Source organism: Cyanistes caeruleus, chromosome 6, assembly GCF_971803275.1.
Source record: "Cyanistes caeruleus chromosome 6, bCyaCae1.hap1.1, whole genome shotgun sequence".
NCBI lineage: Eukaryota > Metazoa > Chordata > Aves > Passeriformes > Paridae > Cyanistes > Cyanistes caeruleus.
The window spans coordinates 601,540-618,260 of NC_141706.1; the positions used below are offsets into that span (position 1 = coordinate 601,540).

Consider the following 16,721-nt stretch of genomic DNA (forward strand, 5'->3'; position numbering starts at 1 on the left):
ATTTCCCCACACCCTGTCAAACTCTTTCAATTATAAGTGCCATTCTTCTGATAAGGAAAGAGAAAGAAATCCTTTAAGAAGTCATTCAGGCTCACAAGAGCTTACATTACTAGACTATTTCAAATACAATTTCTGTGGCAGACTTCATGGGAAAAGACGTCAAAAGGAACCAATCTGATCAAAGCACAGCATCTTCCTGACATCAACAGATACTGGCACTGCTCATGAGCTCTGCATCAGTGTTTGTCACTGCACCAAATCCACACCTGTGGCTGCTGCTTGAACTCAGTGACCTGGGCTTGAGAACATTATCAACAGGAACCATTCGAGCATTTCTGAAGGCAAAATAATCTGACAAACGTGAGAGGGGAAAAAATGGGGGAAGAAAAAGGTTTTCCAATCAAGCAATTTCTCAGAGCTCTCTAGAGATTAATTTTAAGGCTAAAATCACAGTGATGGTGCTGAGAAGTGCAGCAAGGCAGTGTTTATGTGCTGGCATCCTCAGAGTCAGGATGGCAGCAGCTCAGAGCACCTCCAAAGCACACAGAGTGAATTCCTCATCACTGCCACAAGAGCTTAAACCAAGTCTGTTGTCAGTGAACGTGACTGCAGCCTTTAAATGTGCTCACATCTGGCTTCTGAATCACACCTGACACAGGTGATGCTATTTTCCATAGGCTGACCCAAATCATTCTTCCAGAATAGCCCAAAGTGCCAGTGTGCAGCTATTTATCATCAGCTAGAAACTGGAACTGTAATTTATTGAGGCTTTGCTGTGAGCAGGACCATGCAGGCATGAGGGGAATGACACTGAGGGCTGTGTCACGACAGGGGCAGGACAGGAGTGGGGATGAATGAAGGACAGGAGTGGGGATGAAGGAAGGACAGGAGTGGGGATGAAGGACAGGAGTGGGGATGAAGGACAGGAGTGGGGATGAAGGAAGGACAGGCGTGGGGATGAAGGAAGGACAGGAGTGGGGATGAAGGACAGGAACACCCTGACTGTGCACTGCACCTGTTGCTGTTCAGGGGACACAGCAGATGTGGATGGAAGCGCAGGATGAGCTGGGACCCAAGGTAAAACACAGCCACCACTAAGCAAGGCCAGTCCTCAGGCTTGGTGTGCTCAGTCTGACACAGAAAAGGTGTTTATTTATTTATCAGACTGCAACGCTGCACGTGGATCGGGACTGAACGAGCTAAATTACCTCACGGATGGAATAAAAGATAAAATGACCATACATTGACTTTTGGCCACTGCTGGCAAGGGAAGATTCAATCCACAGCATTATCTGAATGCTTGAGTCAAAGTCTGATGTCAGGAGACTGCAATAAAAGCTCTGGCCTGCACAGCTGCCCCCTGATGTGGCCAGAGGTGCTGCTATCAGCTGGCACACACCGAAATGCTGCTTTCCCAGCCATACCAACAGACTGAACTGTGGGTTATTGCAGATGGGTAAATAAGTGTTCTGCTGAAAGGTCACTGTGTCACTGCCAGCACCTCTGGAGCAGAGCTTCCAGAGGGACAAATGGTCCCACAGCACTGAACTCCCCTAACTGCCCAGAAAAGCAAGGCTAGGGATCTTCCACTGGAGGGATAAAGAAAGGAGACTGTGATGGCTCCCACTATAAACCCCATGCTGGTTATCAGACAGCTTTCACAGAGCTATGGTGACAAGGACACAAAAAACAGATGCTGTCTCTGCCCCCTCATGTGATGGAATTCCAGTCCTTGTGCCTGATGGACTACGGAGCTCAGGCATGGGGGAGAGTTAGGAAAGATGGATGAAAAGAATACTTTTTACATAATAATTATTCTTAAAGGAAAACAGAAGAGAATGGAAAAACATGTACAAAAAGGAAGCAATGGGGAGAAAAAGGAAGAAAGAGGGAAATGATAAAAATATGCCTAAAAAGGGAAGGAACAGATTATTTCTGGGGGGTGGAGGGAGGCAGGGAGGGATGATTCAGGCAGGAGTTAAATGACAGCAGCTAAAAGCAAGGGGAAGCTGCATGGTGAGATGGGGAAAATGGAGGAATGCAGTTTGTGAGAAAGTGCAGCAGACAGTGGGATGGAGGAGATGACTAGAGGCACAGGTACCCTGGAATTTGAGAAATGCCAAATGGAGACCCCAGCTGAAGGACACAAGCTCACAGAGAAGGATGAGCTGTAGGGAATGGGGGCACAGACTGCCAGGGTAGGAGAAGCCCAAGGAAAGTGGACTGAGACAATAAAGACCAAGGAGCTAGACCACCCCTGGATGAAAAGAAGGAATGAACAAAGAAGGAGAAAAAGGTGTGAAGAGTGATTAAAAAAAAAAAAACCCAAAACAACAAACCAATAAAACCACCACTGCCACCACCAAAAAACCAACCAAACCCCCCAAACAAACAAACAGCCAAAAAAGCCCCCAAACAAATAACAAGAACAAACATAAACCACAAAAAAACCCAACCAAACCAGGGGGAAGAATAATTGGGACAAATGGCCTTATTCATCAGCAGTGTGCTTTTCTTCTCTCCCATTTCATTTTGATATCCTGCTCCACAACCTCTCCCCTTTAAAGCAGGAACCAAATTCATTCTCACAAGCACTGACAAGTAAGAGGAGACAACAGTCTGCAGCCAGGCTAGGACATCATCTCCAGGACTCAGTGTCCCCATAAAAATCTCACAGTCTGTTTACATTAGTGGTTCCTATTTTTTCCACCAGAACTCTGATCTGCATGGCCAGGACAGTCTCTGAATAAGAACATTATGCTCTAACTTCTGCTGGTGGCTGGAACAGATGGCCAGAGGACGAGGGTTTGCCTCTGGTTATTTCCTTCTTGCACCTTTTCAGATGCATCCCCAGCAGCAGCACACAACACACAGCAGCAGACACATGCTCCAAGAACTGCCTTCATTAATTCAAGCTGCAGCGCTAAACGTTACTAAAGTAAAATGCAGAGTTTGTAACAACAGCCAATGTTGTTCTCAAATCCACAGTGGGAACAGATTTCCTGCTCTATACATAAATATATGCTTTTTAGCATCTGATTCCAAACCAGCACTGCACAGCCCTCTTTTGATGTCAATCCCTGACAACCCTTGTGAGAGCTTGCTTGTGTAAAGACTGCAAGAACCATTTCAGCATCAAGACCTTTAACCAATGCAGAGAATCAATCTAGGCAGATAAAGTAAAGCCTTTTCAATGTATAAACCACAGCCCAAAAATGAATGAGGTTTGGATAAAGTTGGCCTATTTCCTTGTTTTCAGATGTTTCTGTTTGTCTTGGAACTTTCCTGACACTCAGGTAAGGGGAGAACAAGAATCCAAAGAGAAAGAAAGCAAGACCAAAGGTTTTCCCTAGGAGATTGATATCAATAGGTTTTTCATAGTTGTGTGATCTACAAGCCATCTTCAAATTATTCTGTGCTATGGAATCCAGCATGCATTTGAGCAGTAGTCTTGAGGTTTATTTATCACTGCTTTTGTAAAGAAAAAAAATAAAAAATCAGACAACCTTCTTTTCCCAAATATCTCTTAAGAATTACCAAAGAAATACAGCTTTTTAGTGAAAAGCTCCGGATGCTTTTTGAAAAGTTTCTTTTCAGTCACTGTTTTGAGGACAACCTCTCACAGGTGATACAGTCACACCTGACCCACTTTTTACAGTCTGTGCTAATTCTCAGCACTGCAAGACGTAGAATTCACATCCTGTGACATCCAGCATTATTACTGCAGTTCAATAGCTGTATTCACGGCAATCTCAGGACAAAATGAGAATCATTACACTGAACATGTAGGAATATTTCATTCATAAGTAATGCTTCAAGGAAAAGGAAGGAACCTTGCAAAATCTGAGCCTCTACTGCAAAATTACTAATTGTAATGTGAAATAAAAATGTCCTAGGGCAGGATAATTACTGCTCTAGTGCTGCATTTTGCAAGGCATACTCTGGACACAGAAATGCCCACTGCCTCCCCGTGAAGCTGAACTCATCATGGCTCACAAAGAGCTTTTTTAGAGAGATTTCAAATCACCTGAAAATACCTTCAAGGGGTACTTTGTAATGTTTTGCTCAATGCCAGCAAAAAGACTCCAAAGCCAAGCCAGGGCTCCAGTGGCACAGGTCACCACTCTGTCGCCAGAGGCCACAAACCAGGGGCAAATAAACCACAATGCCAGCAGTCTCCAGCTCAGGCAATGCTTCTAAATATGTTTCATTAACCCGCAGCACTCATGGGTGTGGTCACTTTATTTTAGGCCTCTCCTCTGAAAATAAAAACCTAATTCTGCTGCTTTTGAAGGAAAAAATAAGTAAAAAATTATATTGCCAAATTGTAAACTTATACATACATTATCTCTGCAAAGCAAACAACACTACTGAGGAGAAAGGAAAGATTCTGATCTGACACTTAAAAATACAGTAAACATCTGAAATCTGTGCAGTTGCTTAGACACCAACATGACTAAGACCCAAGTGAGACACAAATAAACAACACTGGTATTTGGCTTGTTTTAATAAAACTTTTGTTCTTGTTATACAGTACACAGGTAGGCACTAAAATGTGCCTTTTTATCCTTCAATTAAATTAATTTCTACTACTAATGTACCTATCTGCATATGTGAAACAATCCAGAGCAATCTTCATCAGAATTCTACCAGAAAAGATGGTATGGTGAAATACAACACTGAGCCATGCAAACAGCTTTATTAAATAAAGGATCATAATTTTAGGACCTGCAAAATCTATTTCCTGCTTTCAAGTGGAACACACTGGCATCTTCACAGTTTCCTAACTCCAAACATTTATTTTTAAAAAGGGAAACTTCACACAGAGATTAACTGAGGTCTCCCGAAACATAATTGGGAGAAACATAATTTGCTTGACGAACCTTGAAGTACAAGAAATAAAATACTGGAGCACATATTGTTCAGGACAAATGTACAGACTTTGGCCATGCACTTGAATTAATGGTTTCTGAAACCAGCCTTCTGGAAGTTAAAAAAACCTCATCTAGTTCTTGCACTGCCCTTTTCCAAAATGCACATCTCCAGAAATTGGGGACCCATTAAGAGGTGCCTGGGCACTTACAGATCCCTGGTCTCCCTTTTTCCTTCAGTCACTCCCCACAGTGGGAAGTTTCCTGCCCGTGCAGCCCACGGCTGTGGCACCACACACGGAAATCTTGCATCAAGAGAAGCTGCCATCCCTGGCAAAAGGCTGAGAGTAAGAACAGCACTGATAATGAGGATTGTGACAGATCCCCGTGGGAAGCAGAGCTGGAGCCCACTGCCAGCACACACCCCGTGTCTGCCCCTCAGCAAACATCACAGGGAAAAAGCCAGAGTAACCCACTTACCTTACAAGCAGCAACACTCACAAGCTAAAGAGCTACTAACAAAAACACAGAATGACACTAAATACAAGGGATTCATCTCAGCAATGCTAAAGGGAGAAAAAATGGAAAACAGAATATTGTAAAAGGAAAAATAAGTTTCAAAATAAATATTTCAAGATTTAAACTAATAGTAGGAAAGCCCATAAATCATCTTTGCAATCGCTCCCGTTCCAAACATCCATCTGCTCCAAATATATGCCTATTACCAGGTCTTCAGCATACATTATGGGATAAAGAGGACTGCTGAAATCTAATTTACTTCTGCAGGGAAGAGACGCCAGAGAAAGGGTTAGAGGGGTAGCATAAAATCCTGTAGAGGCTTGAATTTTTCTGTGAGGCTAACTATAGCTCTGCACAGTGTGATTTTGTATAAAATGACATGTAACACCAAGGCAAGGCAGCCAAACCAAAGGTTACCTTCCTCTCAATTTCTGTCTCCCTGCTTGGGGCCAGGAACCCAAGGATTTAAAACAGTGGAGGGAAGAGAGGCAAGCCTGAAAATCATAAAAATATTATACAGTACAATACCAATACTGGTACTAACAAAAAATGTGGCTGGACAGGTTTTCCTGAAAGAAAAAGTAGTTCCTGTGATTTCTGATCTATTTCAGGTAGCAAATAATGAAAAGGAGTGACACGTCTGTAGAGCACAGTGCAAAGTGTTGGTGAGCGAGCTCGTCGTGGTGAGACAGGCTCTGAGGAGCTGCTGCTGCTGCTTGTGACTCTGCTCTGCAGCCACTGCCGACAGCCAGGCACTAGCACAAAGCCCAAAGCCACTGCTTTCCCACCAGACTGCTGCTCTCCTTTTATGTCTGTTTTGTGGCCAGTTTATCAATGTCCAGAGACCTCAGGCCCTGCAGCTACTCAGGTTCTTTGAGCTCCCATTTGAAAGGTGCAGCAGTGGATTCATACAATTGCAGCCAAGGCCACCAGTCAAAGCTGCATTTCAATGTTGTGCTCTTTCCTATCAAATTGCCAGGTGCTGCATGAGGGAGAGGACAAAACTTAGCACCAACTTGTTGAGTTTTGTGTGTACTTTAAAGAGCCAGGATTGTGGATTTTCCTTCATTCATTCATTGTCTGCAGAAGAAGATAGGATGTGCATAGCCCGGGGTGGGGAACCTATTTACTTGCTTCCCAGTAAGTTTCTTGTCTACAAATCTGAGACCCATCAGCAACAAGTCACAGGATTTAGCTACAGGGACACAGCCAGACAGCAGCAGTTGTGATGGCAAGGATAAGAGAAGCCCTTAGTTCAGCTTTTTCCTTCAACACAACCAATCCAGATTCTCCTTGTATTTCAGCACTTCAGAACTAACCCCCCAGCATAGAAAAAAGAATTTTTCTTTAAGTTCAGCACTCTGTGCTTACTAAAATTTCATCCCTAAAGTTGCTGGAAAATAAGACTTGTAAAGAGTGCATAGCATGGGCTCTGACAAACACCCTGACAAGCACTGAACCATCAGGGATGGGCAGTGCAATCCTCCAGGGCATGGAGAGCAACACGTGAGCATGGCAGAGAAGCAGCAAGGTAAGGGCTGCTCATCAGGAGAGGAGAGCTGGAAATCTAAAGGAGAAGCCAAAGAACCACAGAAAGACATTTTATACAAAACAGAGAGTACACACGTGGAACCATATAGTGGAAAAAAAGCACCTGAGCTTGAAAACACTCCAAAGCGCTAAGAGTAAAACTTGCTAGGTCTGATCTATTGTTCCATTCAAAGCTCTGCCCAGCAGACACCTCAAACATCCTGTCTTTTGTACACACTCTTAACAATTCCCACGTGTGCAGAGCTCCAGCCAACCCAGCAGAGTGTGGGATGGAGAAGGGAGAAAGCACACAGGTAAGGTTTGAAAGGACAAAAGGATGAGCAGGAGCCAGAATTCAAGGTTTGTGTTTCAGAGGCAGCCTGGGGCAGGGAGGGGAAGAAGCAGGATCTCTCACCGTTGTTGCTGTTGTCATCCACCAGGATGATCTCCTTGAGCAGGTGGGCAGGAGTGCGGTTGATGGCAGAGTGGATGGAGCGCAGGATCACCGAGAGCGCCTCGTTAACGAAGATGAACACGATGCTCACCTCGGGAAGGCTCTCGGGAAACGTCAGGTTTCTGCACCTGGAGGGGAGGTTGAGGGAAAGATGTAAATTGTTGGCAGCCACAATGCAAACAAAATCCACCCCCAGCTGTAAGAACACATTGGAAGATACAGCTCCAGAGAACATCCTGCTACTAAAGCAAAGCCAGGTGGTGCAGCCACAAAAACCACATACAACAGCGGAAAACTTCCCTGTAAGCACAGCCATGGGGGTCAATCAGAAAGGGGAATACTCTCCTAACCTTTCTCACAAATAGAAACTTCAGCCACATTCCAACATGCTTCTGGAAATGGCAGTATGGAAGTGCTGCCCACAACTTTAAAGCTCCTTAGTGCTTTATTGGTTGTTTTTTTTAACCTTCTTTCCAAAGAGGATTCAAATCTTTCAGTTATATGAGTAGGAAGGTCTTTTACCACTTCACCTTTTTAAACTGTCAGCAAAATATTTGCTTTTGAAATAAAGCCACAATGTAATTGAGTAAGTGGATTTAACTATTTTTCTGTGAAACATTTAGTATTTTAATGAAATGTTTCTGAACAAGAATTAATTCTACCTTTTTCTAAGATCTGAAACTATTTACTAGGATGAAATTAGGTACAGTCTGACTCTGGCAGGATTTTTAGATAGACTTTGTAGATGGAAATGATGGATGTTAATGCTTTTCTCTACCTCCTACAACACTGAGTGGCTCTCCAGGTGCCAGGAACCCCTGAAAACTGTGGAAAGCACAACTAACAGGCAAGCTTTTGCATACAGAAAGCATTGGCAGATTCAGTACTTTTACATCATGCTTGAATCTGACTCCTTAACTAAATCTCTTCTTCAGTTCAAGGAGAAAAATTATTTTAGGGTTTTGTATTTTAATTTATGTAGCAAATAAATACAGAGAAGTATCACAAAAGCATTCCTCTTCATGTGCTGGATATTGTACAAAAATTAAGTTCAATCAAGGTAATTAATTTACTTCTGTGCTTTTACAGGTTCTGAAAACAATCAGGGCATAGGACACACAACACCCAAACCAACTGAGACAGCACAGCATAATATTCAAAATTCAGCTGGTCAACCAATTTTCTAAATTCAGTCCTTGGTTTGAAATTGATGGAAATCACATTAAAGAAGCTATTTTATATTTTAGGTACTTTTCTCTCTGTCACCATGCAGAAGAATTAGAAGGAAATATAAACCAGAAAACACTCTGGAAAATCAAGGTACGGTTCAAGTCTTAAAAAGTGTACAGTATATTTTTTAATAACCTGGTTCATATTCCCTTTAGAAACAAATATGAAACCTCATTGTCACAGAGCTCCACAGCTTTTTCCTCCATGGCATCAATACCAGAGGGAAATAATTAAAATGGTGTTTGGATTTACTGATTCCCACTTGTGGCTTGATCTTCTGCAATGCAACAACCCAAAACTTTCTGTCCCATATGTCATGGGGTGACTTTGTGATGCTCCTTTGTATTTCTACTGCAGTGTTAATCCTCTATTCATCGGTAAGAGAGCTTTCAGCATCCATTTTATGCGAAATAAAGCACTGCAATAAGAGGCAAGGGGAGCTGCCTTTTGCTGCAGAAGACCATTAGTGCAAGGCAGCAGTGTTTTTCTCTTTAACTCCAGCAGTGCAGGAGTTAAAACCTTCAGCCAGGACAGAGGGAGCTGAGTTCCATCCTCCCTGATCTCCCCAGAGAGCCAACTCCCAGCCAGCTCGCTGTGATTATTTTCAGTCCCCCTTCTCAGGGTCATTCCACTTTCTGTGGAGCAATTAAACTGAGCTGGAGTGATACCAAGGCTCTCTAACCAAGGCTCTCTAACCAGTGTTTCTTTGGAGGAAGGACCTGCAGCACGTCTCCAACTGGATGTTCGTGCATTTTAAGCCATGAAGAGTGGAGTTTAGGGTTATGTCCACTTTTCTAGATTGTAATGCCACAAAAATTCTTGAAATCACTTTTTTTTTTTCTTTCTTTTGCAAGGTAATATTTATTTTTTCAATTTTACTCGTGACAATTTGGCAGAAGAAACAAAGGCATTTTCACAGAGCCTGCAAGTCAGGTGTCAGGGCAATTTTCTGGGATACAATTAGAGAATGGGTGTTGGGAAGCCCTCCTGTCCAGCCCCTTGCTCAAGCAGAGTCCCCTAGAGCCAGCTGTGCAGGAACAGCATTTTCCCTCTCCAGACAGGGTTGGGATGCCTCCAGTGGTGGGGACTCTACAAGCTGTGCTTCAGTTTGTGCCCACTGCCTCTGGTCCTGCCACCTGGCAGTGCTGACAAGAGCCTGGCTCTGCCCTCAGATATTTGCCTTGATGCCATCCCCTCTAAGCTTCCCCTTCCCCAGGTGAAACAGTCCCAGCTCTAGAGACACACTCTGCTTTCACAGTTTCTTCAGGAGAAAAGAGCATTTCCACACCTGCCTCCTGTACCCTGGAGTATTTTAACCTCTGAAATTGCTCCTTAAACAAAGATCACCTCTGGTGCCAAACAATCTCTGAAAGCCCACATAACTGAGGAGTTGGCAGCAGGCATAGATTTACTTGGGCTGAGCACTGTCAAACCTGGAATCTTTGACAAATGTGAGTTTTAGGGACCATCAGGTTTAAGTGGCATCTGACAAAAGGATTTCTAGTGTGTGTATTTCAGGCTCAGAGTGACTGGGAGGCCTCTGTACTTATAATCACATTAGAATTCTGAAATACTGGCACTCAGTTTATTCCAAAAGATGCTAAAACCATTACAGATCCAGGTCCTTGAAGAACCATTACAGATCCAGGTCCTTGAAGAACAGACCTGTTCATGCCAAATGGTGTGTATGCATCCAAGTTTTGAAAATTTGTCTTCAAATAGACAATGAACTAGTTAACAGGTTTAAGCCTACAAAAATAATCTTCAGTATTACCCTTTAAAGAAGCTACAATGCTCATTATTTTAGTGATGTGCTTGCAGCCAAAATGAAGAGATATAAAATGGTCCAGCAAACAAATCTACAGCAAATCTATCTTTTAGCTGACAGCGTTAGGCATGGTAATATTTGCTATCTTCAGCCATAACAATGTGCAAAGAAGATAAAATGAAATTCTAGCAAAAAATGAAACTCTATCTCGTAAGATATGGCACCCATTAAATTAAGGAAAACTTCAAGGGATTTTTGAAAATACTTTGAATGGCAATAAAAATATAGTGAAAATAGTTCAAAGAAGTTGTTTCCTCAAACATGGGCGGTTTTTTCTCCTCTGTCAATTAAGCTGAGCTTGAGAGAAATATAAAATAGCATTGCAAGGAACTAGTGAGAAATTCCAGACAATTCCAAAAAAGGTTCCAGATGACAAAACAGACCCCAATACACTGCTGCCCTGCCATAGCTGCATGCATAACCTGAAATGCTCAGAGAGAAGTTCTGCTTCTGATGAGTCTTCCATCCATTTAAAATAAACTATCTGCATTGGTTTTCCCACCCACATTCATTTACATCTCACATATTTGCAATTTTTATCACTCCGCAAAGAATTTTTCATTGCTGGCAACTTGTACAGACAAGAGCAAAGCTTTTAATCCTGTGGATGTAACTTGATTCCCTTTTTGCATCACCATGCCTTTAAAGATAACTACAGATGAAAGGAGAGAATAGAATTAGACTCCTGTTTTGTCCAACTTCTTTAGTCTTTTCAAGAAGACTAATTTTCAATGAGGTTACATTCCTGAGCTGAGTTCATGTTTTCTTTTCCATTCAGACTCATTATCTTTATTTCCAGCTCAAACTAACTTGTTTTTCAGTGTGTCTGTAGTATTTAAAAAAACTTTTTCCTCTCTACATTGTTTTTCACATCAGCTGATGACAATGAAAATTACCTACTTTTTTTTCTTATTTAATCAAATCAGAATCAGCCCCAGATCCTGCACATAATGCAGAGCCCTTGTGCCTTTTCACGTCTATCATTGTCCTTACACCAAGTGTTGTGAGGAATCAAACTCCACAGAGATGGGAATGAACAAGGAATGGCTCCAGAGGGATGTGTGTAACCCCAGAGTAATGGGAATGAACAAGGAATGGCTCCAGAGTGGTGTGTGTAACTCCAGAGTGATGGGAATGAACAAGGAACGGCTCCAGAGGGGTGTGTGTAACCCCAGAGTGATGGGAATGAACAAGGAACGGCTCCAGAGGGGTGTGTGTAACTCCAGAGTGATGGGAATGAACAAGGAATGGCTCCAGAGGGGTGTGTGTAACCCCAGAGTGATGGGAATGAACAAGGAATGGCTCCAGAGTGATGTGTGTAACTCCAGAGCGATGGGAATGAATGAGGAATGGCTCCAGAGGGGTGTGTGTAACCCCAGAGTGATGGGAATGAATGAGGAATGGCTCCAGAGGGGTGTGTGTAACCCGAGTGATGGGAATGAACAAGGAATGGCTCCAGAGGGGTGTGTGTAACTCCACAGAGATGGGAATGAACAAGGAATGGCTCCAGAGGGGTGTGTGTAACTCCAGAGTGATGGGAATGAACAAGGAATGGCTCCAGAGGGGTGTGTAACCCCACAGAGTGATGGGAATGAACAAGGAATGGCTCCAGAGGGGTGTGTAACCCCACAGAGTGATGGGAATGAACAAGGAATGGCTCCAGAGGGGTGTGTGTAACCCCAGAGTGATTGGGAATGAACAAGGAATGGCTCCAGAGGGGTGTGTGTAACCCCGGAGTGATGGGAATGAATGAGGAATGGCTCCAGAGGGGTGTGTGTAACCCGAGTGATGGGAATGAACAAGGAATGGCTCCAGAGGGGTGTGTGTAACCCCAGAGTGATGGGAATGAACAAGGAACGGCTCCAGAGGGATGTGTGTAACTCCAGAGTGATGGGAATGAACGAGGAATGGCTCCAGAGGGATGTGTGTAACCCCAGAGTGATGGGAATGAATGAGGAATGGCTCCAGAGGGGTGTGTGTAACTCCAGAGTGATGGGAATGAACAAGGAATGGCTCCAGAGTGATGTGTGTAACCCCAGAGTGATGGGAATGAATGAGGAATGGCTCCAGACAGGGGTGTGAGTGTCCAAGGCCAAGATGGAGAGGGAGCGCTGGGATGGGAAGCCCAGCCCCACGATGCTCAGAGAAGGGAGGGGTTGCCTGGCAACCACGAGATGCGGAGCAATGGCCAAGGGTCCATCCCGGCCGGACCTGCTCCTCTCGCCCCAAACCAACAATCCACAGGAATTTCCCCCAATTTCCCCAGCAGCATTTAGAGCCGTGACAGCGAGCATCGCTCCAGCAAAGGCAGAGCCTGCGGCGAGCGCCCCGCTCCGCTCAATTACACCGGGCTAATAGCGCTAAAGTACAGGTTGCCATGGTTACAGAAATTTACACAAACTCCTGGTTTCTATTTCAAGCACAGCTCTGGGAAATGGAGGGCAGCATACATTATCAGGCTTCTTTCAAATATTTGTCCACAAGAAAGACAACTCTGTTCCTCTATGCATTGTGATAATTCCATTTAGCCAGTCATTAGCCTTAAAAATTAGTTTAGTATAACTATGCATGAAAGCAGCAAACAAAAAAATTATTTCCTGTGTTAATAACTTATCTTTCAGACCTTCTACAAATATGTACATAAATTACGAGCAGAAATTATTTTCTGCAAACTTTGAAAAACTTTCGCCAAGACTATCATATCAAACAATAGCAAAAACCCCATGTTTTTGTTTAGAAAAGAACAATACAGCATATATTCCATGATTTTTGTTTGCTTTGTTTTACACAGGATGCAATAAGGATGTTACTAAAAACATTTGGGGTTCAAGTGTTGTTTTGGGGACATACATGGGAATAAGTTTTAGTTCCAACAGGTAAGAATTTCTCAGAAGCACAAACAGAAACAGAATTTTACATTCTTCAAGAACATTTTGTCCACAGCCAAAATGGCAAGCAGAAGTTCAAAATAAATGGGAGTAAAAAACAAAAACCAAAACATTCTGGCTTAAGTAAAATAAGTAGCACTAAAACTCTATGAAAGAACTGAGTAAGAACTCCTGCAGAACTATTTATGTGTTTATGTTTATAATTTCTTTATGTGATCATACTTCATTTCTCTTTTTGCTATTACCAGTATTTTAAGTGCTAACTGGGCTATGCTGAGCAGGCTGGCATTGGACAGCGTATAAAAATCTCTTTTTTTCTGTGCACATGTACATCATCATCAGCTTGGGCTCTTAGAGCAGCCTGGAGGCTGCAGCAGGTTTGTGGCAAGTGTGGTATTTGTGATATTTGTGATATGGCAGATGTGCCAGGGATATGAAACACTTGCAGAGCAGCTGTGTGAGCAGGTACATGCCAAGAGGAAAACCAGAGCTCAGCTCAGCATCCCAGGGGTGGCTGCTCAGGCAGTTCACACTGCTGCTGGAACCACTCCAAGGAAAAGGTGAGGAAACAGAAGAGTGAGAGGTAGAGAGATAAGTAAAAGAGAGCATGAAATATGACAGCATTAAACATGAGGTATTCAACAAGAATGCTGAATACTTCGGTAATTTTAGGATTTCTGTCCAAAACAATACATTACAGGCTTTTTTGCTCTTTTTAAATTATTCATTTGAAACATCAAAACCAACAAGCAGTATTAATGTTCTCTTTTACCAGCTGCAACCAAAGAACTTGGTCAGAAATTAGCAAGGAGCCATGTCCATCACTAACATAAACCCAGCAGAACAGAATTGTTTCACAGGGACACGTGGGGGAAAAGGTTTATGGAATGCAAGCACGGAGGAGCTGCCTTTTGGGGAGTAGAGATTACATGCAAATACCCAGCCTGAACATCACACTCTGAAATTATACATTTTTCCTATATCAGCTTTAATACAAGAAAATAATTATATAAGTCTGATGCATCCAGGATTGTGTTTACCACCACAAGACTGATGGACATTTTGGACAGATGTACACACATAAACAACTTTTGTCCCAAACCACATCGCTCTCCTCAACCAGCCAATGCTTGATTTTATTTCCTTGCAGTCCCATCTGCATGCAGGGGACCTCTTGCCTGCTCTGTCTGGGCCCACTTTACCACAAACCTAATTTTGATGTCTTCAAGGCTTCTGCCATTGTCCCCTGCCAAACTGAGCCTCTAAATAACCAGTTTGGGAGCGATGAATTGTTTAGAAGTGCTTACAAAACAGCCAAAGCCCTTCTCTGCACAGGAAGCAGGACCTCTCCTCTGCACTTTTCTAGATGACAAACTTTCAGCCAGGAAAAGAGCAAACCTGCTGCAAGCCATATGCTATACCATGCTATTTGACAATAGCAATGGTCTCCAAAGAATTAAAACCATCTCAGAAGAATTAAAATATCTGAGCTTTAAATGCTTCTTTTGCCTCCCACCCTTCTTGCCTTTGCTGCTTTCTTTTTGTGTCTTTGCTTTCACCCAGCCAGTTACAGTGGCTGGAAAGGTTGCTTTGCATTTACTGGCCAGGTTTCTTGGTGTCAGACAGTCTGTGCAGGAGCCAAACCCTTTGAAACAGCTCCTGTGCTGGGATCCTGCTGTGAACCTTTCCTGTGTCGCCTCCCTGGCTCCTCACATAAACACAGGAGAATATTACCTCCCTCTCCCATGTGTGCCCCAGCACAATGGATCAGGCAAACAAAGATTCACAAGCCAACAAAGTAGAATCTGACCACTTGGAAGGAGTTTGGGAGACAGCTTCAGGACCCCTAAACAACCTAACTTGCTATAATGAATTTCTGCAGGAGCTTCTTTCATCCACATTTCACTCATAACAAGCTCTGTGGGTACTGCCTGCCCTACTACAAGTAATGAGCACAACAGAATTATAACTAACACAGAACTATTATCCTCTGTTCCTGCAAGCAGCAAGGGCAACACTGCCTTCCTCAGAGCTTCCAGGTTCATTAGAGCCAGAAGCTATTTGTCAGTCAGTGATGCAGATAGGTTATGGGCTAACAGATGCACGGAAGGGTGGGGAACAGCACAGCACCCAGCTGCAGCAGCACAGAATCAAAATCAGGCCCTGGCTGAGACAGTACTCAGTAAAGTACAATAAAGCCTGCACTGTCTACTGAGTATTGCAAAAACTGAGCCCACTTCAGGGTGTGATGATTCCTTCAGGAGGCTGAAGTATCCAGGGCAGTTAATCTCTTATTTACCTATAAGATATGAGTTTGGACTGTGCTGGGGACAGCCTGTGCTAGCACAAATACAGTGAAAAGGAACCAAATTCAGAATGCCACAGGAGGCTCATGGCTGTACAGTGGTCAGAAACCACTCTGCAGTACCTAAAGCATGAGCAGGTCCTTCTGAAAGGTCTGACAACCTGCCACAGCTTGACCCAGCTGTGCTCTGCTGGATGTTTCCATCCAATGTCATGATCCTTTTCTGGAGAGGCCAGAGTTCAGAGGCTTGGGCAGAGTGCACTGCCCCTACTGCTAAATGTGTCCTACTGCCTCTTCATGTCACCCAGGCTGAAGGACAGGGCAAGGCTGGATTTTCCCCCTCTCCTCCATCTGTGTTGTGGCTCAGTAATCTCTAATTGCCCTCTGCTTTTGTCATGGCATTTAATGTTGATGACCTCAAGCCTAGAAAATGCTGCACATTTTAATTTGGTGTTACTACACCTGTGGAATGGCCTTTCTCTCTGCAGAACCTTGTAAAGACAGACTGAGATATGCTGATGTGAATTCTCAGAGCACTGCAGGCAGAAAGGTCAAAGCTGAGTCACACCAGTATATAAAATGGGTAATATCACAATTGTGGCAGATCACTTCATTCTCCTGCTCTCAACTGGGGCTAACAATGTATCAATTTCCTTAGGTTTCAGTTGCAGATATTGCTGTCTTCCCAAATTTCTGTACTCCATATGACAGGTTCTGAATACAGATGACAGAGCAGCACTGAGCCCAGCCAGAACCATGTGAGCTCCACTCCTCTATCTACCTGCCACAAGCCTTTGCTGGGGTTCCACTGCCATGCTGACTCTTGCAGCATCACTGCTAAATCCAGGCTGATGAGCTTGGTCAGACCTTGGCTGACTGTCCAGAGCCACTGTGGCAGCTCCTCTATCTGTGCTCTCGTGCATCCCTGTTCAGAACAGAAATACCACAAGTGACTGAGGTCCAGTGAAGGTGGCTGCCTTGTTCTCCATGTCACTTGCTGTGTGCTCTCTTCCCACCACCCTGTGCTGCTTGAGCCCAGCAGCTGCCCAAGGAGAATGGAAATGCAGCTATGCAGACTCAGGGAGTGACTTCTGCA

At 43.7% G+C, this 16,721-nt stretch overlaps 1 protein-coding gene across 7 annotated transcripts in view; it reads right to left on the minus strand.

The window, feature by feature from the left end:
• GALNT18 (polypeptide N-acetylgalactosaminyltransferase 18) overlaps window positions 1-16,721 on the minus strand; it is a 195,208-nt gene that overhangs the window by 91,849 nt on the left and 86,638 nt on the right. For all 7 annotated transcript variants that reach the window (XR_015288470.1, XM_086894579.1, XM_086894583.1 and 4 more), the window contains one exon: window positions 7,336-7,502. Coding sequence is in view for 6 of the 7 variants with exons in the window: in XM_086894579.1 (XP_086750705.1) it covers window positions 7,336-7,502 (167 nt within the window). In the remaining variant the exon portion in view is untranslated. The remainder of the gene's footprint in view (window positions 1-7,335; window positions 7,503-16,721) is intronic.